At 33.5% G+C, this 23,362-nt stretch overlaps 4 protein-coding genes and 2 pseudogenes across 6 annotated transcripts in view; all 6 read left to right on the top strand.

Annotated features, from left to right (window-relative positions):
- The first annotated feature begins 3,773 nt into the window (after positions 1-3,773).
- LOC125850849 (acyl-coenzyme A thioesterase 4, mitochondrial-like) lies at positions 3,774-8,307 on the top strand. 3 transcript variants are annotated; one of them, XM_049530694.1, is made up of 5 exons: positions 3,774-4,225; positions 4,650-4,827; positions 6,241-6,659; positions 7,321-7,449; positions 7,955-8,307. In XM_049530694.1, the coding sequence occupies exons 1-5, from the start codon at positions 3,782-3,784 to the stop codon at positions 8,090-8,092; spliced, it is 1,308 nt and encodes a 435-aa protein (XP_049386651.1). In that variant the 5' UTR covers positions 3,774-3,781; the 3' UTR covers positions 8,093-8,307. The 3 variants fall into 3 exon arrangements, with proteins under 3 accessions (XP_049386651.1, XP_049386649.1, XP_049386650.1); XM_049530692.1 differs by lacking the exon at positions 7,955-8,307 and adding an exon at positions 7,654-7,844 and having other exon boundaries at positions 3,775-4,225; XM_049530693.1 differs by lacking the exon at positions 7,955-8,307 and adding an exon at positions 7,654-7,844 and having other exon boundaries at positions 3,775-4,225; positions 6,241-6,663; positions 7,325-7,449.
- Positions 8,308-9,381: 1,074 nt separating this feature from the next.
- On the top strand, positions 9,382-9,532 carry LOC125850864 (U1 spliceosomal RNA; annotated as a pseudogene).
- Positions 9,533-10,425: 893 nt separating this feature from the next.
- Positions 10,426-12,024, top strand: LOC125850851 (gallate 1-beta-glucosyltransferase 84A24-like). The gene has a single exon (XM_049530696.1). The coding sequence runs from the start codon at positions 10,426-10,428 to the stop codon at positions 11,881-11,883; it is 1,458 nt and encodes a 485-aa protein (XP_049386653.1). The 3' UTR covers positions 11,884-12,024.
- Positions 12,025-12,631: 607 nt separating this feature from the next.
- Positions 12,632-23,362, top strand: part of LOC125850850 (gallate 1-beta-glucosyltransferase 84A24-like) — a 16,339-nt gene continuing 5,608 nt past the window's right edge. The window contains exons 1-2 of the mRNA XM_049530695.1: positions 12,632-13,889; positions 14,662-14,946. Coding sequence (XP_049386652.1) covers positions 12,632-13,889; positions 14,662-14,885 — 1,482 coding nt within the window. The 3' untranslated portion in view covers positions 14,886-14,946. The remainder of the gene's footprint in view (positions 13,890-14,661; positions 14,947-23,362) is intronic.
- On the top strand, positions 15,327-15,474 carry LOC125850868 (U1 spliceosomal RNA; annotated as a pseudogene).
- The window catches only part of LOC125850854 (protein PHLOEM PROTEIN 2-LIKE A8-like), a 7,257-nt gene continuing 5,458 nt past the window's right edge, over positions 21,564-23,362 (top strand). The window contains exon 1 of the mRNA XM_049530699.1: positions 21,564-22,039. Within this exon, the coding sequence (XP_049386656.1) occupies positions 21,564-22,039 (476 nt within the window). The remainder of the gene's footprint in view (positions 22,040-23,362) is intronic.

Below are 23,362 nucleotides of genomic sequence, written 5' to 3'. Positions count from 1 at the left end.
TATTTGACTTTCGAAAAACAAAATGTGTCACATCAATTGAAATAGAGGGGTACAAATTTTGAGCCGCAGTTAATATTTGGTCAAACTTTTAAAAACGGTTTTAAGTATATATTTTTTCAATAAACGTACTTTTGTGCATAAACTATTTTTTTAGCTTTTGAAAAACAACATCTAATTACTCTTTAGAAACCACTTATTTTTTCTTAAAAACTTAGTCATACACTTACTTTTATAAAATAAGCACGTTTGACCTTCTAAAAATTTGATCAAATAAATTATTAGTACCCGCGCCTGATTCTGATGATCAATTCAATAGTTTATGTTTCAATTTAGTATTTATATTAAAGTATATATGAGTTTGAAGATAAATTCAAAATTCATAAACTTTAAATTATACGACAACAAAAGAATATTCACGTGTGACCATTTTAAAAAAAAAATTCCAATGTCTTTTAATTAAATATTTTCTAAAAAACATTTGCTAACTAGCTATGAGACAAGATTATAGTAGTGGGCTATAATCCAATTTTTTCTATTATATATATATATTCTCAGACTATACCATCGGGCTGTCATTAATAATTTGAGACATTTTTGTTTATTCAAACCAAAGAACAAATACATAGGAAAGTTTCCTAAATTTAAACATAGGAAAATGTTATATTTGCCATTGGACTTAAAGAGTCATATTTGTCCAACATATATCATATTTTTTTTGATATGTTTGCTCCTAACATTCAACTTTAAGCACATCTTTGCCTTGGACTGTTAAGTCTCATCTCCCCACTTTTATCATCTTACGTGGCAAGCATAATCACTCAATATTCTCTTGCCACATAGGCACCATATAGGCGTCGTCACATATGATGATAAAAGTGGAGAGATGAGACTTAACTATTCAATAGAAAATATGTGCCTAAAGTTGGATGTTAGAAACAAATATGTCAAAAAAGTATGATAAAGAATAAATATGACCCTTTTCTTAAAGTACAAGGACAAATATGACCCTTTTCCATTTAAACATACATATTGTATCACCAACAGATGTGGCGGAGCAGTGGATGAGGTTGCTCCTTTCTTAACTAAAAATTCCCATTTGATCTGCGAGTATGGAAAAAACCTTGATAGGAAGTGATACCCCCAAATGGGGCCCTATCCGGCGCAATTTTGAAATATTCAGACTCCAATATATAAATATTGAATATCGGATGAGAAATTAAAAGGAAAGAAACATACATATTGCGGTACTATGTTAGTAATATGGGTTTTTAATTCCGTAAATGTTTTGCAAAAAAAAATTGTCTGGAAGTCATATCACCAAAATATTTATGAGCTAACACACACGTGAAAAACTGGAAAAAAAATCGTCTAATTTCTGTAAAATGGCTCCTAAATGCCGAAAATATGTGCAAAAAATGGACAGGTTTCACGTACTGCACCCCCAACTCCCTATAGAGGGTTCCGTAAAGGTTTTGCAAAAAAATAATCTGGAAGCCGTATCATCAAAATATTCATGGGATAACACACACGAAAAATTGAGAAAATCGAATAATTCCTGTAAAATGGCTCCAAAATGCCCTAAAATCATTCTGAAAATGATGAAACTATATGTACTGCTCCCCCAACTTCCTACGGAGGGTTCCATAAATATTTTGCAAAAAAAAAAATCGTCTGGAAGTTATGTCACCAAAATTTTCATGGGCTAACACACACGACAAACTAAGAAAATCACCTAATTCATCTCCTAAATGTCCAAAATATGTGTAAAAAATGGTGAGGCTTCACGTACTGCTCCGGCAACTCCCTACAGACGGTTTCACAAATATTTTACAAAATAATCGTTCGAAATTCATATCACCAAAATATTCATGGGTTAACATACATAAAAAACTGAAAAAACCACCTAATTCTTGTAAAATGATTCTTAAATGCCCAAACTATATGCAAAAAATAGTGAAACTTCCCATACTGCTCCCCAAACTTCCCCACCATTTGAATATTTTAACATTTGTTATATGAATTTTTTCACTCCTAAGTATCCGAGACAAGACAAACTGGCCAACACCCTAAATCGACCCCTTTCTTTTTTTCTTTGAAAAAAGCAGTACCCTTTTGACCGTAATAATACCCGGTTTGCTAACGAAATGTTCAATTATTTTGAATCTGCTATGGGTCCCTATTTTAGTAATTTACTAGTTCCCTTGTCTCCCCTTAGAGGGGAGGGGTGGAACTATTGAGGAGTTTATGTGAGACAGCATAAATTGAGACAAAAAAAAATATAAATTAAATATCTTTTTTGGTGGATAGTTTTGGTAATCAGAATCGCAGAGGAGAAAACGCCACAATCTCAGGGCCAAGAGATTGCTTCTAATTATTTTAATTAAGTATATATTATGAAGATATAACGTAATAATTATGATAGAAACAACAGGCTTATATGTAGATTCATTCCTTAATTACCACTTTAAAAAAATTAAAAAGGAAAAAAAATATAAGTATCCATTTGAGTTAAACTCAAATTTCAGAAATACACTTTATCTTTACCTTATTATTTATCCTAATTAATTTTTTAAAATTTTAATAAATATCATCCTAAGAGCCACGTCAATAATTAGGATGAAATTTATTTCATTTTAAAATATTTTAAAGAGTAGTAAAAACCAATACTATATTTGGATAATTATGTTCTCCCATCCGAAGTGGTAAGCATGATTAATAATAACGTGCAATGGAGAATAATTACTAAGTAATTTATTAGGCAAGCTTAATATTAACCAAAAGATAAATAAATCATTAAACATTAATTATTCTTGCGTTAACCATAATTTTTAATTAGTTCTTCTCATTGAAGCCGTTGCTAAAATAGCCTGAGGTAGTTGTGGCCACACTCTTTTTAGTCCGTCTAAAAAATATGAGAATTATTCTATCAAATTAGTCACTCAATATTTGTAGTATTTATTCGATCAGGCTTTAGTATAAAAGTCATTAAGAATGATTTTGATTTAGACTATGGACTATTTAAAAATAAACATGTTCTCGTAGACTTTTAACGAACATGATCAAGTCTATTTTTCAAGTCATAGACTAATAAAGTATTTCTTAATTTTATTTTTATTTGTTCAGTATTGATTTGATAATTTCTTAAAAAATAGTAAAAATGAAAATTTTACTATATTATCATTAGAATTATAATAAATTTAATATTTTACAAAATACATTGATAAATGAATGTGGTTAAGAAAAAGGTTAAATTAGAAACTAATTAATAAATTATTTTTCAATTTTTTAAACTGAACAATTAGAATTTAGAAATTAATATCTAATTTTAATTTAATAGACAAATAAAACTAACGGGGAGATTAAATAAATAAAATTAGCTGGCACAGCAGCATTAAAGTCGGTCAGCACGCATTACAATGACACCTACATTTCAATACACAATGCCCATTTAATTTCTACATTATGTTTTTTGAAATTCAAACTCGAGACCTTTTCAATTTGAGGTTGAGTATTACATTTCTCATTTGCGAGACTAATTTTTAGGGGCGATATTTTCAATAATAAGTATTTTGTTCTTAGAAACTTAAACTCGAGATCTTTGATTAAGAATCGAAAGATTTTAATCATCCCACTACAACTCATATTTATACCGATTAAACCAAACATTATTAAAATCATCTAGCTGTCATCATTTGATTCCCCATCTTTTTTTTTCCACTATCACTTTAAATCTTAATGAATTTCCCATCATTTGTCATGTTGTGTTATTTTTGGACCAATAATGAAACTCCCAAAAAAACCTCTAAAATGTTGCCATTTCTTCAAACATGAAGAAAATAAACTTGTTTCTTCCATTTTAACTTCACAATCCATACATTTTTCTCAAACAAGGCAATATTCAACTGCATCAACAATATCTGATCCATCATCAACAACCACGATTAATATGAATTTATTGTTATTTATGAACCATTCACCTGTGAAAAACGCGTTGTGGGAGGCACGATCGAGTATTTTCTGGAATTATTCATCTATTGTTCCATTGGCATCGTCAATTAATGATCATTTGATCGCTAAAACTCCGTCAAGGAGCAGGACTAGCGTTGTGTATAGATTCTCTTCGGATTTTGAACTTCGGGAGAGGTATAGGAACCCGATAAATGAGATTCGAATTGAAAAGTTGTTAGAAGACTTGGATGCACTCGCTGGAACCATTTCCTATAAGGTATTTTTTCCATTTCATTTTATTTGTTTTAGTTTGACTGAACGCGAAATTTCAAAAAAGAGAAAGTTCATAATAGTGGACTTTTTTGCTAGTCCTTTGTTGACTAGGCATTGCCCTATAGAAGTTGTTTACTAAAATACCCTTGTTAATGATTGTTAAGGTTGTAACTTTAATAAATTTTGGCAATGTGGATACTTATTAAGGTTAATGTTGGATGAAATTAATTTGGGCTAGCTAAGCTTAAGTGTGTTACTTTACTATTGCTAACTAGATCAAGTGATTGCTTTGTTATTAGATTCTGATCTCAAAAGATATTTCTTAGGTTCTCGATATAAATACAGAATTTATGTAAAAATTACTGAATTCTTGAGAACCAGCATTTGATACCCAATACATTACTCATATTGTTTCTCTTGACAAACAGCATTGTTCTTGTGATGATGGCAAAGCAAGGTCATTAATATTGGTGACTGCATCTGTGGATAATATGATTTTGAAAAAACCAATTTGTATTGACAATGATATCACTATAGAGGGGGCTGTTACATGGGTTGGATGTTCATCTTTGGAGATTCAATTAGAGGTCAAGCAATCTCCACCAGGTATTTTTATAATCTTTTTTTAAAAATATATTTACGTTTGGTATAATAGATAAATATACCATTTAATTTGACTTCAGCTTGCATCTATGCCCACTAATTATAGGTGTATAAATAGACATTTAAACTTGTGTAAAGTAGAACAAGTAGACATATGTATCCTATGTGGCGTCTTACGAGGCCAATTTGTGTCCTACATGACATTTTATATGTATTATGTCACGTAGGACATGTGTGTCTATTTGTTCAATTTTATATAAATTTAAGTGTATACTTGTGCACATCTAAAGTTGGAGGATATAAATGCCGGTTGACACCAAGTTAAATGGCATGTTTATAGTAGGCATAATATATACATGTACTCTTTAACTTTGCCTCATTTCACATTTATGCTCTCCAACTTTTGGTATGCACAATAAAACACTTAAACTTGTGTAAAGTTGAATAAGTAGACACATGAATCCTATGTGACACAATATGCACAGGACACCACGCAGGACAAAAATGTCATGTAGGATGTCATGTAGGACATGCGTGTCTATTTGTTCAACTTTATACAAGTTTAAGTGTCTACTTGTGCACACCCAAAGTTGAAGGGCTTAAATATAATTTGAAGCCAAGTTAAATGACATATTTATGTATTATGCCTTTATAGTGTACATAAATTACATTTAATTTTTGGCATAATACATAAACATGACTCTTAACTTGGCGTCAACCGGCAACTATGACTTTTAACTTTGGTGTTTACAAGTTGGCACTTAACTTGTATAAAATTAAACAAATGGACACATTCGTCCTACATGACACCCTACATGGCAATTTGTGTCCTACATAGCATCCTATGAGTATTATGCCATGTAGGACATTTGTGTCTACTTGTTTAACTTTATACAAGTTTAAGTGTCTACTTGTGCACACTCAAAGTTGGAGGGCAAGTTATCCACATAAATATGTCATTAACTTGGCTTCTGCTTGTTTTTATGTCCTTTAATTTTGAGTGTGCACAAGTGGACACTTAAACTTGTGTAAAAATTGAACAAGTAGACACACACGTCCTAAGTGACATAATACACGTAGGACGCCACATAGGACGAATGTGTCTATTGGTTCAATTTATACAAGTTTAAGTGTCTACTTGTCATTCAAAGTTAGAGGGCATAAATGTCCATTGAGGACAAGTTAAAAGGCATGTTTATTTATTATGCCTATTATAAAAGATTTCATTAAAGGGTACTATATATTTATTAATATGATTATCATGCTAAGTATGCACTTCATTTTATTTTTCTCTAAAGTAGGTACGTGTAAAGTCCACTGTGGATAAGTAAAAGTGAACAGAGAGAGTATTTTTATTGAAAAAAAGATACTTAATTGGTAATTGCTGTGACTTATGACATTATCATTTTCTTGCAGAACCAACCAATTCCACAGAGTCGGTATCTCTTACAGCAAACTTCACATTTGTAGCAAAAGACAAGACAGGAAAATCAGTTAAAATCAACCAAATTTTACCTCAAAATGAAAAAGAACAACATCTATGGGAAGAAGCAGAAGAAAGAAACAAAATGAGAAAGAAGAAAAAAGAAGAAAAAAAAGACAATTTGAATGAATTGTTGTTGGCAAATAAAGACAACAACAATAACATTTTAATTAAGGAAACTTATCTTCAAAATTCTTTGGTTTGCCAACCAGAGAAAAATAACATTCATGGACAAATATTTGGAGGTTATTTAATGAGGAAAGCTTATGAATTGGCATATGTAACTGCCTATTCATTTGCTAGGACTCCACCTTGCTTTGTGGAAGTTGATCATGTTGATTTCTTGAAACCAGTAAGTGTTTATTATTCTCGTAGTTTCTGGTCCTTCGATTTATGTTATTATGTTGTTTATTGTGTTTATGTTATTATTTTATTTTAGGCCATAAATATGTCTTTTAACTTTTCCTCATTTTACATTTATGCCCTCCAACTTTGAGAATGCACAAGTAGACACTCAAATTTGTATAAAATTGAACAAATAGACACACGCGTCTTATGTGACATCCTACATGACAATTTGCGTCCAATGTGGTGTCCTGTGTGTATTATGCCACATATGACTCATGTGTCTACTTGTTCAACTTTATACAAGTTTAAGTGTCTACTTGTGCATACTCAAAGTTAGAGGGTATAAATGTGAATAAGACCAAGTTAAATGACATATTTATGTATTATGTCTTTATTTTACTATGTGGTTATTGTTCCTTTTCTCTGTATGCTTTAGAATGTTTCCTCTACTATTTGTGATGTCTTCATTACTTCTGTTTTCTGCTTTTAAATCTGCTTTGATATGCGTTACTTGTTATTATTGTCATAAGTACATAAATGTGTTAACTGTTACATGTGATCATCTCATTTAAAAGTTAATTAAGCGATAGAACAAACATATTTTTATTGTTTGTGCTTTAATAATGTCTTACATAAATTATGGCTAAGACAGTCTACTAATGCAGGTAGATGCTGGAGATTTCCTTCACCTCAAATCATGTGTTATATACACACAAGTTGAAAATTCATCTAGGCCTTTGATTAATGTGGAAGTGGTAGCTCATGTTACACAGCCCCAAGATCTTTCTAGTGAGGTGTGTACTATATATTATATCAAATATTATTCAATGGTGGAATCAGAAATTCAAGTACTCGGGGGAATTCAAAACTTTAGACTAATATTTTACATATGCAATGTGTGAATAAAATACAAAATATGAGTATTAATACATTTTTATTATGAAATCCTTAATGAATTATTTGATAAATTAGTATGTTAACGCTTTGCTCTTTTACAGGTTTCAAACAATTTCTACTTCACTTTCACAGTCCCCTCAGATTCACTAAGAAATGGCTTGAAAATTAGGAATGTTGTTCCTGGTACAGAGGAGGAAGCGCAGCGTGTGATAGACGTACGGGATACCTTTCACCCCTGATCATAATTCTCAAATTTGAGTCTGAATGTGAATCTGCATTAGTCGAACATGTGATGGTACCATATGTCAAAAAAAAATTTTGCCTATAGAATTATTTGTAGATGTACTCCAACATATTTTTTATTGGCAAAATACATATATTGNACGCTTTGCTCTTTTACAGGTTTCAAACAATTTCTACTTCACTTTCACAGTCCCCTCAGATTCACTAAGAAATGGCTTGAAAATTAGGAATGCTGTTCCTGGTACAGAGGAGGAAGCGCGGCGTGTGATAGACGTACGGGATACCTTTCACCCCTGATCATAATTCTCAAATTTAAGTCTGAATGTGAATCTGCATTAGTCGAACATGTGATGGTACCACATGTCAAAAAAAAAATTTGCCTATAGAATCATTTGTAGATGTACTCCAACATATTTTTTATTTGTTCTCATATGTGATTTTTTGGACATTTAGAGGCTAATTCACCTATTATATAGTACTAATAAATTGTATCTTTTGGGTATTAATTTGAAAGGAAAAAAGTTTTTTAAGTAAAGTAGGACACTAAAAAGTGAGAGTTATAAAGAAGGCACGATATTTTTTAAAAGGGCTCGATGGTGTAGAGCAAAAACGGAAAAAAATATATTAAATGGGCATGATAAGGAGGATTAAAATTTAACGGACACCTCACTTTGTTTTTCATCCTGTAATTTTTATGTATTTATTTCTTCATATTTTGAATCCGTAAATGAAAATTTTGTGTCCGTCACTATTTGATATTTTTCTCTTTATTACTCGGTTTAAAAGGAAATGTTCCGTTCTTATATTTTTATGATAAAGAAGCTCTTATAGCCATACAAATGATATTAACATGTTTAGGACTAGAAGTTTTATAACCACACAATATCAGGGGCGGATCTATGAAGGGGTGTGGGGGTGCCACACCACCTCCGAACTTCGACGGAAACTCTAAAAATACATAGGTATATATATAAATATAAAGTGTGCCACCTAGAGAACAAAACTGGCTTGTGGTGCCACGATAGGAGGGCAACTTTAGAAGGCTGATGTTGCGGGTTCGAATCCCATTTGTACCTAATTTTTTTTGAGAAATTTGTTGCAGACGTTTTTTAAGAAAAAAAGGCTCCAAGCACCTTTTTTTAAGGAAAAATAGCTGGCACATTTTTTTTATTTTTTATAATTGTTACTGACTTAAATTAAATTAATTTGTCACACCCCAAAACCGGATGTGATGGCACGTGCCTAAACCCCACCGTACACGTAAGCCTAACACCCAAAAACCCGACGATGCGGAATTAATAAAACAAGAATNTTAATCAAATATAAAATTAATTTAATCGATAAGTCTATTTGACACCCACGGACTCTAAATCCTGGATCCTCCACTGCACAATATTATGACATATTTACGATTACACGTTTCACCTACCATTATCAATAATTCAAAGCTCTTATCATCAATCAATTAGCAAATAGCCAAATAGGAAAGAAAACGATAACCACTAACTATAGTAAAACACTAATTGTTTGTACAACCTATATATATCGATCATTAGATAAATTATTTATGCAATAATTAAGATCTCATACATACACTATGATTGTGCCATTTAATTTTAACCCTAGGTTAGTGACTTCCATCGCACTTTGGAGGGGCATTTGTCTAAGGTCGGCCCTACAGGTCAAGCCTACATCATAATTTGTGACAGTGGGGTCTACATTCATTGATTTTTCGAATTGTATGCACTTAAATGTTCAAACTCCAGTAATTGTTACTCAAATTTTAATTAGGGATATTTTTGTCTATATACTCACACAATGCATATATCACATCATTTGCAAATCATAATTCCTTTAGAATCGTTAAATTACAAATAAAGCATTTGAGTACTTTGTGGAAGAATTTTTCCTTAAATAGAATAAATATTCATCCTTAATCTTTCAAGAGTTATGGACTAACAAATCACATTATTTTCAGAAATTTGCACTATTGTATATTTTTATTTCATAACCTAAGTGTGTAATAATATGATGTGATTTTTTTCAAATTGTTATTTTTAATTAGTATATGTTTGCATCATTGCATGTGCACATTATATTATTGGGTAAACAAATAATTGGTGCGGGGTTGGTGAAACATTTACTTGTGCAATTTAATTTCCTTTGATTCAGAAAATTATTGAGCTATGTTGACTTTCTAAAAAAAAATATATTAAGGCATAATCCCAAATTCATGGATCTTGATTCTTGAGACAACTAGGGGGAGCTGATTACAAGGTGAGGAATCGAACCATCATCAACAAGGTGAAATATCAGATAGTCAATTAACTGAACTACTAAGATTTCTTGAGACTATCCGGGGGAGATGATTACAAGATGAGGAATTGAACAATCATCAACAAGGTGAAAGATCAGATAAACAATCAACTAAACTACTAAGATTTCCCGAGACTAATCTAAATCCATATACCAATTAATGACTTTATTACGCTTCATTAAAATTCCCTTATCTATTGAAACACCGTCATATAAAATGAAACAGAAAGAAGTAAGTACTATTGTTTAAACTATTGCAAGTTTGCAACTATAAAGAGGGGATTGATCTTCTTCATATTCTCTATTGACTAGCAATGGCTTCTTCATCACAAAACTCAAAAAGTAGTCTTGTCCATGTCTTTCTTGTTTCATTTCCAGGTCAAGGCAATGTTAACCCTTTTCTCAGACTAGCGAAACGCCTTGCTAGCAAGGGCATGTTGGTCACTTTCTCTGCACCCGAGCTCGTTGGCAAAGAGATGAGAACTGTCAATGAGAAGTTGATCATCGATCAGCCAACTCCTTACGGAGATGGTATGATCAGGTTTGAATTCTTCGAGGATGGATCCTCGAATCAATCCATTACTGAGGATTTTGACTTGAGGATGGAAATGCTTGAGCAAGCCGGACGAAGGAACTTGACTAAAATCCTGAAGAAACAGGATGACGAAGGTCGTTCTGTTTCTTGTATAGTCAACACTCCATTTTTTCCATGGGTATGTGAAATTGCTGAGAGTCTTGGAATACCTAACGCGTTGCTTTGGGTTCAATCTTGTGCTTGCTTTTCGATATATTACCATTATAATTTCAATCTAGTGCCTTTTCCAAGTGAAATCGAACCTGAAAAGGATGTAGTCCTACCTAGTATGCCTGTTTTGAAATACGATGATCTGCCTACGTTCCTACTCCATTCAAGTGGATTTGAATCAGTGTTGAAACGGATTATGTTGGATCAATTCAACATTTTGTCCAAACCTTTTTGCATTTTGGTGGACTCATTCCAAGAACTTGAAGAGGAGGTGGTAAGGCATATGTCGAAAATTTGCCCCATTAGAACTATTGGTCCCTTGTTATTCAATGACCCTAAAATCGTTAGCACCATTCGCGGTGATTGCACAAAAATTGAGGAGGATTGCATCGAGTGGCTTGACTCGAGGCCACCATCTTCAGTTGTTTACATTTCATTTGGTAGTGTTGCAGTTCCTGATCAAGAACAAACAGATGAGATCGCGTTTGGACTATTAAATTCGGGGATATCTTTCTTATGGGTCATGAAGCCACCCCCTGGCTATTCTGTTTTTCAGCCTGTTGTGTTACCTGATGGTTTTCTTTCGAAAGTCGGTGGAAGGGGGAAAATAGTGAAATGGTGTCCACAAGAACAAGTCTTGTCTCATCCTTCTGTCGCCTTTTTTCTCACACATTGTGGATGGAATTCATCGATGGAGGCTATTTCAAGTGGTGTCCCCATCGTGGCTTACCCTCAATGGGGTGATCAAGCCACGAACGCGAAGTATTTGGTTGATGTATTCAAAATGGGGATTAGATTAAGCAGAGGTGAGAATGGGAGTAAGATAATTACAAGGGAGGAGATCGAGAAATGCTTGCGTGAAGCTAGTGATGATTCGAAGGTAGTAGAGATGAAAGAAAATGCGCGTAAGTGGAAGAAACAAGCAGAGGAAGCAGTGGCAGAGCGCGGCTCCTCTGCTATCAATATCCAAGCATTTGTGGATGAGTTGAAAAATATCCATGCCAAGAAACAAGAAGAAAACGCCTAGTGATCCATAGTGTGTGCGTGTGGAGTTGGTGTTAGTTTGTGTTTTTACCATTTCTAAAGTTCAAGATGCACACTTGAAAGATTGTTCATTCCAAGTTTTACTTCAACCTATTACATAAATATTGAATTTATTTGTTATTTACATTTGTGTTCCATCCTCGAAGTGTGTTAATCTATGGTTAGAATGTTGCCCCGTGGATTTCTTCAACGATAAAAGTAATACAACGCGAGATGTGTTTTAAACGCCCTTCATGAATCACACATCCGAAATGTAAACAAAACTAAGTTTGGTATGACTTAAGAGATTGTTCTTGTCAATTCCAAGTCTAAATTTAACTTACGGCCCTTTAACTTACTATATACATGTTGAAATAAATAGAGGGGGTGAAAGAAGAAAAGAGAAAAGAAACCAAATATATACCATTGTATGGATAATTACTTGGTAACTCGAACCCACAACCTTAGAGATGGAGGGAGTTTACAAGCAACTCCTCTCGTCTTTTGCAATAACTTTATTTCTTTTTTAATTGAGAAATTTATTGAGCTAAGTTGTCTTACTACAACAATATTAAGGGACAATCCAAAATTCATGGATCTTGTTTCCCTAAAATATCCAAGTTAAACTATTGCAAGTTATTATTAAAATTAATCTTCATTTGCAACTAGAACTTAAACATCATTTGCCTAAATTGTTTGTTCTTAGATCTTTTTTTCCCTTCGGCATATCCACTACTTCATTTTGCCTAAAAATGGCTTTTGCATCACAAAACACCAAAAAAAGTAGTCTTGTCCATGTCTTTCTTGTCGCATTTACGGGTCAAGGCATTGTTAACCCTCTTCTTAGACTAGGAAAGTGTCTTGCTAGCAAGGGTATGTTGGTTACCTTCTCTGCACCCGAACGAGTTGGCAAAGAGATGAGAGCTGTGGATGAGAACTTGATCATCGATAAACCAACTCCTTATGGAGACGGTATGATCAGGTTTGAATTCTTTGAGGATGGATCCTCGGACTATGTTGATCCATCCAAAATTAATGATTTTGACTTGGTGATGGAAATGTTTGAACAAGCTGGAAGAAGGAGCTTGACTAAAATCCTGAAGAAACAGGATGACGAAGGTCGTCCTGTTTCTTGTATAGTTAACAATCCATTTACTCCATGGGTATGCGAAATTGCTGAGAGTCTTGGAATACCTAACGCGTTGCTTTGGGTTCAATCTTGTGCTTGCTTTTCGATATATTACCATTACCATTTCAACTCTGTACCCTTTCCAAGTGAATCCGAACCTGAAAAGGACATCGTCCTACCTAACATGCCTGTTCTGAAATACGATGATCTGCCTACGTTCCTAGTCCTGTCGAGCCCTTTCCAGGCGTTGAAACGGGTTATTTTGGATCAATTCCACAATTTGTCCAAACCTTTTTGCATACTGGTGGACTCATTTCAAGAACTTGAAGATGAGGTGGTAAGTCATATGTCAAAAATTTGCCCCATTAGAACTATTGGTCCCTTGTTATTCAATGACCATGATATTTCCAGTCCCACGAACGTTCACATTCGTGGTGATTGTACGAAAATAGAGGAGGATTGTATCGAGTGGCTTGACTCAAAACCTCATTCTTCAGTTGTTTACATTTCATTTGGTAGTATTGCAGTTCCTGATCAAGAACAAGTAAATGAGATCGCGTTCGGGCTATTAAATTCAGGGATATCTTTCTTGTGGATCATGAAGCCACCCCCTGAATATTCTGTTTTTAAGCCTGTTGTGTTACCTGATGGTTTTCTTTCGAAAGTCGGTGGCAGGGGGAAAATAGTGAAATGGTGTCCACAAGAACAAGTCTTGTCTCATCCTTCTATCGCGTTTTTTCTGACACATTGTGGATGGAATTCATCGATGGAGGCAATTTCAAATGGCGTCCCCATCGTGGCTTTCCCTCAATGGGGTGATCAAGTCACGAACGCAAAGTATTTGGTTGATGTGTTCAAAATGGGGACTAGATTAAGGAGAGGTGAGAATGGGAGTACGATAATTACAAGGGAAGAGATCGAGAAATGCATCCGTGAAGCCATTAGTGATGATCCAAAGGCAACNCAACACCGCCCACTATACTAATCCTAACCGATTAATATAGACTTTTAGAGTAAGAACCTAAGTTACCCTTAACCTAGTTCTTACAATGATTCAAACAAGTTTGAAACGTTTCTTTCACAAAACAAATCCTACAATGTAAGCACTATTACAAGCAAACAAAGTAACAGCTGGTACAAGAAGCTCTTGACGTAATCGATCAGATCCCTTGTTGTTCTTGAAGCTCTTGAAGTAATTGATCAAGTCCCTTGCTGTTCTTGAAGCTTGAAAGACTCTCCCTTTTTGAATGAATTTATAATATTGTTGTCTTTTGTTTAGTATATACCACAAAAAGTTATTACCAAACGTACAAGCAACCTCCTTGCTTCTGGTTGGTGAAGTACTCTGCAGCTTCTGACGCAGACAGCTTTTACAGCTGTACCGCACTTTGACACTGGACGAGCATACTCTGCAGAGGACCAGGTCCCTGCACTTGTGAAGAGATCATCAAAACACCAAAAGGCATAAGCTCTTATCACAAGTCTTGTCTCATCCTTCTATCGCGTTTTTTCTAACACATTGTGGATGGAATTCATCGATGGAGGCAATTTCAAATGGCGTCCCCATCGTGGCTTTCCCTCAATGGGGTGATCAAGTCACGAACGCAAAGTATTTGGTTGATGTGTTCAAAATGGGGACTAGATTAAGGAGAGGTGAGAATGGGAGTACGATAATTACAAGGGAAGAGATCGAGAAATGCTTCCGTGAAGCCACTAGTGATGATCCAAAGGTCACGGAGATGAAAGAAAATGCGCGTAAGTGGAAGAAGAAAGCTGAGGAGGCAGTTGCAGAACGCGGTTCGTCAGACAAAAATATGCAAGCATTTGTGGATGAACTGAAAAAAATCCATGCCAAGAAACAAGAAGAAAATGTCTAGTCTTGTTAAACTACATTCATTTCAAGTGTATAATTCAATCTATGGGATGTAAATCGAGTATGTTGTTGTTTTTCTGCTTTCTATCGCACGTTTCTACTATTTGTTTATATAGTATGTGAACTCAAACAAATAGAAAGTGCCTATGAGTAATTAGTTTCAAGAAAGTGGTCATTCACGTCAGGAATAGAGGTCATTAAGGATGTACTTTCTTTTCCTTCTGTTCTTCTAGATTGTATTGGTGTTCAGTGTACCACTTGTCTAGTCTGATCTATGCAAGCCTACATAGAGTATAAGATCGAAAAGAATGTGAATGTCCGGTTATATGTTTGTATATAAAATTATATGGATAAGCATCTCTTTAAATTAGAAATAAACAACATCTAGTAGCTCTTAAACATAAGATGTTCCTCATCAGCTGACACAAAGGATTTTCAAGGAAACACACTTGTCTAGACGAGGTCAATGGTCGATCAAAAAGGCTCAATGACCTAGGCTAGTGACCTTCGTTGCACTTTGAAGGAGCATCTAACTAAGGTTGGTCCAAGTGGTCGAGTCTATATCATAATTTGTGGTCGAGTTTTATAAAATTAAATGAGTAGACATATATATGCGTTCTACGTGACAATCTATGTCGTATGTGGCATCCTACGTACATCATGTTGCGTGGGATATATATGTCTACTTTTTCAACTTCATACAAGTTTTAAGTACCTACTTGTGCACTTCCAAAATTGAAGAATATAAATATCAACTAAGATCAAGTTAAAAGACACGCTTATGCATTATATTAATATTATATCCACAAATAAGACAATACAATAATTTTTTTTTATTAAAGTCAATGATCCAAATAGAGTTTGTTTAGAAGTAACTACTTGTGATTGTGACATAACTAAAACCATCTGATCAAGTTGGCGAAAAGTTAAATTAATAATCAATTAATTAAAATACCGAATCAAATTGAGTGACAAAAAGTCAAATTAACCGACTTTTAATATGAATATTGTTACCTATTGTTTCGTAATGTATGGTAATGAATTGTATTTTAAGCAAAGTATGCATAAGATAAGTGTTTTATTAAGAAAATATATTTGGATTGATTTTAAAAGGCGCCACTTAATTTTTTAAAAAAATTAAGAAAACCACTTTTTCAAAAGATTAAAACAGGAAATAAATTGAAAAATATAAAGGAGTTCGAGGTTCTTATTAACATTTCTAGGAAGGTTTTAAAAGCACCTAGAATATCCACTAATGTGGTTATCCGACAATTATATTATTTGGCTAAAAATAGATTAACTTAATTTGATTTGAACAATTTTTTGCAATTAGGGCCATTTTAAGGGAGAAAAATATAGAAATATTATCTAAATGAAGTATTTTGTAAACTTACTTATTTATTTTTTAAGTCAAGTAAGAGATGATTGATTTAGTTAAATTGTTAAATTAAAATGGGTGTCTTTTGGGGATTTGAATTGTTCAACCTTAAGATTAATGACAAATACTATCAAGTAAAATGAACATAGTAAAGTAAAGAGGGAAAGAGAGTTGGGCCCAAATCTGGTTTCTGTCCTCCTGGGCCAGTATTTGGGCCCACTTTCGTTTTGGGCTTTCGGCCCATTTGAGTCACCTGCACCTGTCTTAGTCTAACATGAAATAAATATCTTTCTTTGGACCTTAAGCCCAATTCCTCCATCTGTCCTAGTCACTAACAAGTAATAGTAAGTAAAATGACAAGGGCTTAGGCCCACTAATAACAAAATAATTATTATGAATTAAGAGTGGGCCTTTGGCCCAATCTTTTCAAATTTCTCAATCGACTGCTCCTTTCAACTTTGGGACCTGTTCGTCGACTTTAATAGGCTGGCCGACTCGGATAAAAAATAGAATTGGGCCTCCATGGCCCAAAGGGAAATGCAAGGAGAGGGTCCATAGAACCCGAATAGATTTCACATGCAAACACAAAAATGGGAATTAGTAAGTAAGAGTCAAATAAAACAGAATTTATATGCTACCATATTCTAAATTTTATATACTACCATATTCTAATACTTATCTACTACCATATTCTAGAATTTACATACTACCATATTCTAATATTTAGCCACTACCATATTATAAAATTAGCACGGTGAAAGATGATGTATGTCGCCAAGGGTCTTAGATCCATACACAAGTGACATTTCAATGTTCCAAGACCACTAAAGCTACGGTCAAAATTTAAACAATTTTAATGTTCCGGTGATAAATGAATCAATACCTTCCCCATAATACAATGACTAGACTATAGTCAATTAATGACTACATGTTTTGTGCAATCAATCATGCAAGACAATAAGGCAATGATAAGCATTAAAGAGCAAATATACCCTAGCAAGGGTGAGCAACAGAGAGCAAGTGGGTCAAAACATGCTTTTGATAAGAATCAATATTACCAAGTTTTGGTGTAAAGAAGGAAAAGAGCAAACAAACATTAATTTGACACAATGACAAATGCAATTAAACTAATATTTCCCTCTCTTTTAAAATCAATAGTGACTCCAAACAAATGGAAAAATAAAATAATAAATAAAAAAAAAACATCACATGCTCACCTATGACTAAACAAAACAGTAAACAAGCTATGCATTACTAAAAAAAAAAAAAAAAAACCCAAATGCTTTAACATATGCTAATCATCATAGTAATATTTAGAAGGTAAAGCATAGAAATCATATAATTTTCATACAAGAACGAAAAAGAAATTTTAACACCTACAAATAAATGAAAGGATGCGAGGAAGGATAGGCATGCTTTAATGCTCTTCTAATGCATCAGCCTAGCAACAAAATGGTAAATGATTAACAGATCAGAGACTTAACACTACAAGCTGGTTTTGACACGAAGGTTGAAAGAAAGAACAATCCCAGACTGATTCGGAAGGTAAAATGACAAGAGGCAACACCGAATGAAATTAACACTTCAAGAGCATGGATTTCCAAACTCAAAACAAACAAGTAGCAACTGCCTTTACGACCTTGCCCCTTTTAAAAACGAGTGACGAGTATGGACAAATAATGGAGGGGCTTACGCTTAAGACAAAGCCAGATGCAGGCAATATGGGTTTGGAAACAAATAAAAAAGTAGTTAAACAACATGAATACACAAAATGGTTCAAGCATCATACTCTAAAAAAAATAAAAAATAAAGAGGGGCTACTGCCTCGAACGAACAAATGAACAAAATAACATACAAATTTCGTATCAATAAATTTTCAAGATTTTTTCTTAGTTTGAAAAGAATAACAACATTACAGTAGCATAAAAAATAATGAAAGAAACTCTAGATTCTAAGAGACAACGAGGATAAGAGGATACAGACTCGAAGACACTAAGGCAAGCATACAAAAAGCAAAACAACAAGAGTGGGTTCGAACAGGGGTGGATAGGAGCAGTGATGCTAATACAGAACATAACATTAATTTCACATCAAAACCAAATCATAATAATCTATTAAGTACAGAGCATCACATTAATAAATCACCAACTCAATCATTAATAGCGAACCAGTCATTTAATGAGGTTTTTCGACATAAAAATTTATCGCTTTTAAAATGGAATAAGAGATAAGGAAAATATTATAATGGAGGAGGCGTTACCTTCTTGTGTGCAGCAAAACAGGGATGGTGACGATTTTGGAGACGACTATTCTACCACCACACGAGAACTTCCGAGAGTTAAAAGGATAAATCCAAGCTCAAACTAGTTCTGCCCGCTTTTGAATGTATTTCTTATATGTTTTTAAACTAATAGCTTAAGCTTTTCCTTCTGCCTTAGTGAAGAATTTCCAACTAAAATCTCCAAAAAAAAAATTCCAACTCTTTTTTTTTCTTTTTCCCCTACCCCAAACCATGAATAAGAATGGGTATTATTTAGATAGGAAATTAGGGTAAAATCTGGAGGGAGGAAAAATGGACAAAAATCCGAATTCAAGGCCCATTTTTGAAATTCAAATCTCAAAAATCTTTCACCCTTTAAGGAGGACAACCTTTTCCTTGCGATTTCAACCCATTCTGAAAGAGGAAAGGGGGAGAAACGCGTGCCTGCTACGATTTTGTACAAACTGAAAAGGACGTTTGATGAAAAAGACAAGGAATCACAGCGTACTAGGACTGGCTCGCTCACCCCTCTATTGCTTTCTGTGTATTTGACGGAAAGTCGACGTCGCTTGGAGCCATTGCTCGCGTCGCTCACGCGTTGGAGAAGATGGGGCGCGTACAGGGTCATGGTGTCGCTGGGTTTGCGTCTGGATTTTCTAGGTTTCTGCTCAAGTTTGGGAAAGACGCTGGGAGTGGGGTCGGCTGGTACTGTATGCGTGTATGGGTCTGTTAAATGTATTGTATTGTATGAAGAGCATCTTTCACATATAGCAAACACAAAATTCATATTTGTATGCTATAGCAAACTTTGCATAATTGCGCCCCATAGCAAACATAAATATGTATATTTCGCTATACATATATAAAAGAAAGCAGTTGTATAATCTGCTTTGATATACATATACAAAAAGATCAATATACAATTTTCACGCATTTTATACATTTGCGTTTTTGTATAAAGTGAGAGAGTGAGATCTGGGAGAGTGGCGAGTGAGATCTAGGAGAGGGGAGAGAGGGGAACGAAAATATATGTATATATGCAATTTTCTCTCGCTTTATACAAACACAAACGCATTTTATACAATTTGCGATTTTTGTATAAAGTGAGAGAGCGAGATCTAGGAGAGGGGAGAGAGAGAGGAACAAAAATATATGTATTTATACAATTTTCTCTCGCTTTATACAAACACAAACGCACTTTATACACTTGCGTTTGTTAAAAACGAGAGAGGCGAGGGAGAGAACGAAAGTGGCGAGCGAGATTCACTAGGAGAGAGGTTAAATAGCAATAGTTTGGTATGTGGTACAACTAAATCAAACTATATTTATAGCATTTAATTTGAATTAATAGTTTGCTATTATATACAATTTTCCCTTGTATGAATGGGTTTTTCTTTTGTTTTAGGGGATGGGTCGGGTCGGTTGATTAAGGGTGGGTTGGGAGTAGTTGAATGTTGTTAAGGTGTTGGGCTAGTTCAGGTATAGTTAAATGGTATAACCACACTTTGATTTAATTGTGTCCTGTAGCAAACTGTTTGCCAGCGCCTCTCTCCCTCAAACTCTCGCTCGCCACTCTCCTCTCTCGCTCACTCCCTCTGTGCTTGCCTCTCTCGCTTTATACAACAGAATTGTATAAATTGTGTTTCTGTTTGTAGAAATCGAGAGAAAATTGTATAATACACATGCAAATACATATATATTCGTCCTATACACTTATAATTATACAATAAAAATATTCCCCTGTCCAGTTTTATGTTTGTATAATGTATAATTTATGTTTGTATAAAGCGAAAGAGAGTGATTTTTGATATACAAATATTTTTGTCAACGATTTATACAAATGAGAGGCGAACAACAATTTATACAAATGGCTTGCCAGCGAAATTATACAAATCTGAAGAGGAGCAAACGAATTATACAATTGCTTCTTTTTGTATATATGTATTGCGAAATAGACAGCTTTCAATTGTATATATATAGCGAATTATACATATATATATTTGCTATGAAGCACAATTATGCAAACTTTGCTATAGCATACAAATATGATTTTTTTTTTTTGCTATATGTGAAAGTTGCTCAATAAAAATAATGGGCTGGAGATAAGAGGAAAGGGAATTTGGGCTGGAATAAGTAATGTTGGGCTGCTGGAAATTAAAGAAAAGGCCCAAAGATTGGTCTTATTAGTGAGGTAAAAGTAATGGCTAGTAAGTTACAATTCTAACCGAATTGAGTGGTCAATTGTATTACGAATTTAGCCGATGAATTATGAATGTAGCCAAATTGAATTCATTTAGTAAATTTGGCTAGTAATTAAATAAGACTAATTAATATAAATTAATTAATGAGCTTCTTAATCTTAACGAAATAAAATAAATAATTTAATTATAAACTAACTAATTCAAATAACTCAAAATTATAACTATAATTTATACTAAACAAAATTAATAAAATAGTCAATTTTAAAAAATGCAAAATATTTCAAGATGATTTCCAAATACTAATAATGTACGTTGATTATATAAGTAATTATGTAAAAACCATTTATTATCTAAAATATTATAAACCCGACTAAATTGCTTTAAAAATCTTGAAAAATATTTAAATTTTATAAACTAATTATTCCAAATCATTTGAAATCTAAGAAGCTCGAGAATTAATTCCAATCGAGGAGGGTCAAACTTGGGTGTCAACAATAAATATAAAAAAAAATCAAAATTAACACATGATGTATGCTCTTTAATACTTTTTACCTAACGACCCTTGAAGTTGTTGAAAATTTGGAGTAACGACACTTTGACTTTTCTTCACCTGCTTGGCCAAGGGCAAAGTCAAAAGTCTTCTTAAATTACTTGTTTTTAGTACGTACTCTTTATTTTCTCTAATTAATTTTTTTTTTTTTAAAAGTAGGGTACATTTTTTATGATTTCAATGAGGAACATGATAAGAAGTTACCATAAAGACTATGAATAAATAGTGAAAAAAGATGAAGTCTTGTTCTTCATCAAGTTTTTAGCAATTATAACTTATATTCTTCAACAATAATGTCACACACTTCTTCCAAAATTCACAAGTATGATGTTTTTCTGAGTTTTAAAGGTAAAGATACACGTAGAACATTTGTGAGTCATCTCTATAACGCTTTAATAGAAAGAAGAATTGATGTTTTCAAAGATGATGATCGTCTGGAAACTGGAAAATCAATTTATGATGAACTGCCGAAAGCCATAGAAGAGTCAAAATTTGCTATTGTTATATTTTCCGAAAGATATGCATCGTCAAAATGGTGTTTAGACGAGCTTGCACACATCATAAAGTGTCGAAAGGAATTGGACCAAATTGTAATTCCTATTTTCTATAATGTAAATCCATCAGATGTAAGCCATCAAAATCCCCCTTTTGCGGAATCGTTTTCCCAACATGAGGAAAAATATAAACACGATACTGAAAAGATTCAAAGATGGAGGGATGCATTTGCGGAGTCTGGGAAAATATCGGGGTACCACTTGCAAAATTACAAGTAAGATTACTTTTCCTTTTCTTATTACTGTCCGACAGTTCTAATTTAAGTCTCTTAATTTGACTGGAAATGAAGTGAAAGAAAATAAAGAGATTTTTTGATCTTAAACATGAAATATAAAAAAAAAGGCATTCTCTTATGGACAAATTAAAAAGGAAAGTAAAGACACCTAGTTTCCATATGGACATGAAATCCCAAATTATATATTATTTCTTTTGAAAAATTTGAAATTTCAAATCATGAATATTCAAAATTGCATGTGCAAACACAAATTTAAAATAATAATTTCATATCACATAGCCATATATAAGCATAAACTGAGTCAAAGGGAGTAGTATATTTTTTTAGCTTTGCCCTCATGGGTAATTCAAGAAACATAGTGTCTTTATGGTTGTGCAAGAATAATTATAAGCAATAAAATAAGGCATAGAATATAATAGAAGAGAGCATACACTAGGGTGCGAAATATAAAGAACTCTAATCTTATGTTCTCATTGTTTTAATTTATGTGACAATTTTTTTTTTAGTTCATTCAAAAAAAGAATATCACATTTCTATAATCAGATTAGATTAGAAATAAGGATATTTGTAATAAAAGGGAGTGGCCTCCATGAAGGACAAGATGAAGGAAGCAAGATTGAGATGGTTTAGACATGTATGTGAAAAGGAGATGCACCAATGAGGAAGTGCAAGAGGTTGGTTATACAGGGTACGAGGAGAGGCAGAAATAGACCAAAAAAGTATTGAAGAGAGGTGATAAGATAGGATATGACTCAGCTTCAGGTTATTGAGAACATAACCCTAGATAAGAGGATGTGGAGGACACGTAACTCATAATTGCAATATGAAAGTATATAAACAGAGAAAGTACTGCAACATTACACAATAGTGTTGGGTTCATATAACAGTTGGTGTTTGTCATTATACTAGTATTATTGTGTTCTTGTTTTTGATATTTTGATTAATATCGCATTATTTTGTTGTTACTTGTTATATTTTCATCATTGTCTCCATTTTCTTTGTATCTACATTTGTTGCACTTTGTCACACCCCAAATCCGGATGTGATGGCACGTGTCCATTTTCCACCGGACACGTCAGCCTAACCCAACCACAACGATAGAGAAGTAGAAATACGAGAATAAAAGATAATAAATAAGCGGAAGACTTTAATTAAGACTCAACACTACCCAGAATTTGGTTGTCACATGTACAAACCTCTAAATACAGAATTCGAATAAAAATATACAAGTCTCAGAGTATAGTTCTCGAATAGAACAAAACTGAAAGTAAAGATAACTCAAGGGCACGTCTGGAATGAACC

This window comes from Solanum stenotomum, unplaced genomic scaffold (genome assembly GCF_019186545.1).
Source record: "Solanum stenotomum isolate F172 unplaced genomic scaffold, ASM1918654v1 scaffold19785, whole genome shotgun sequence".
Taxonomy (NCBI): Eukaryota; Viridiplantae; Streptophyta; class Magnoliopsida; order Solanales; family Solanaceae; genus Solanum; species Solanum stenotomum.
The sequence above is the reverse complement of the archived record's forward strand: the minus strand, read 5'-3'. Positions and strand labels throughout refer to the sequence as shown.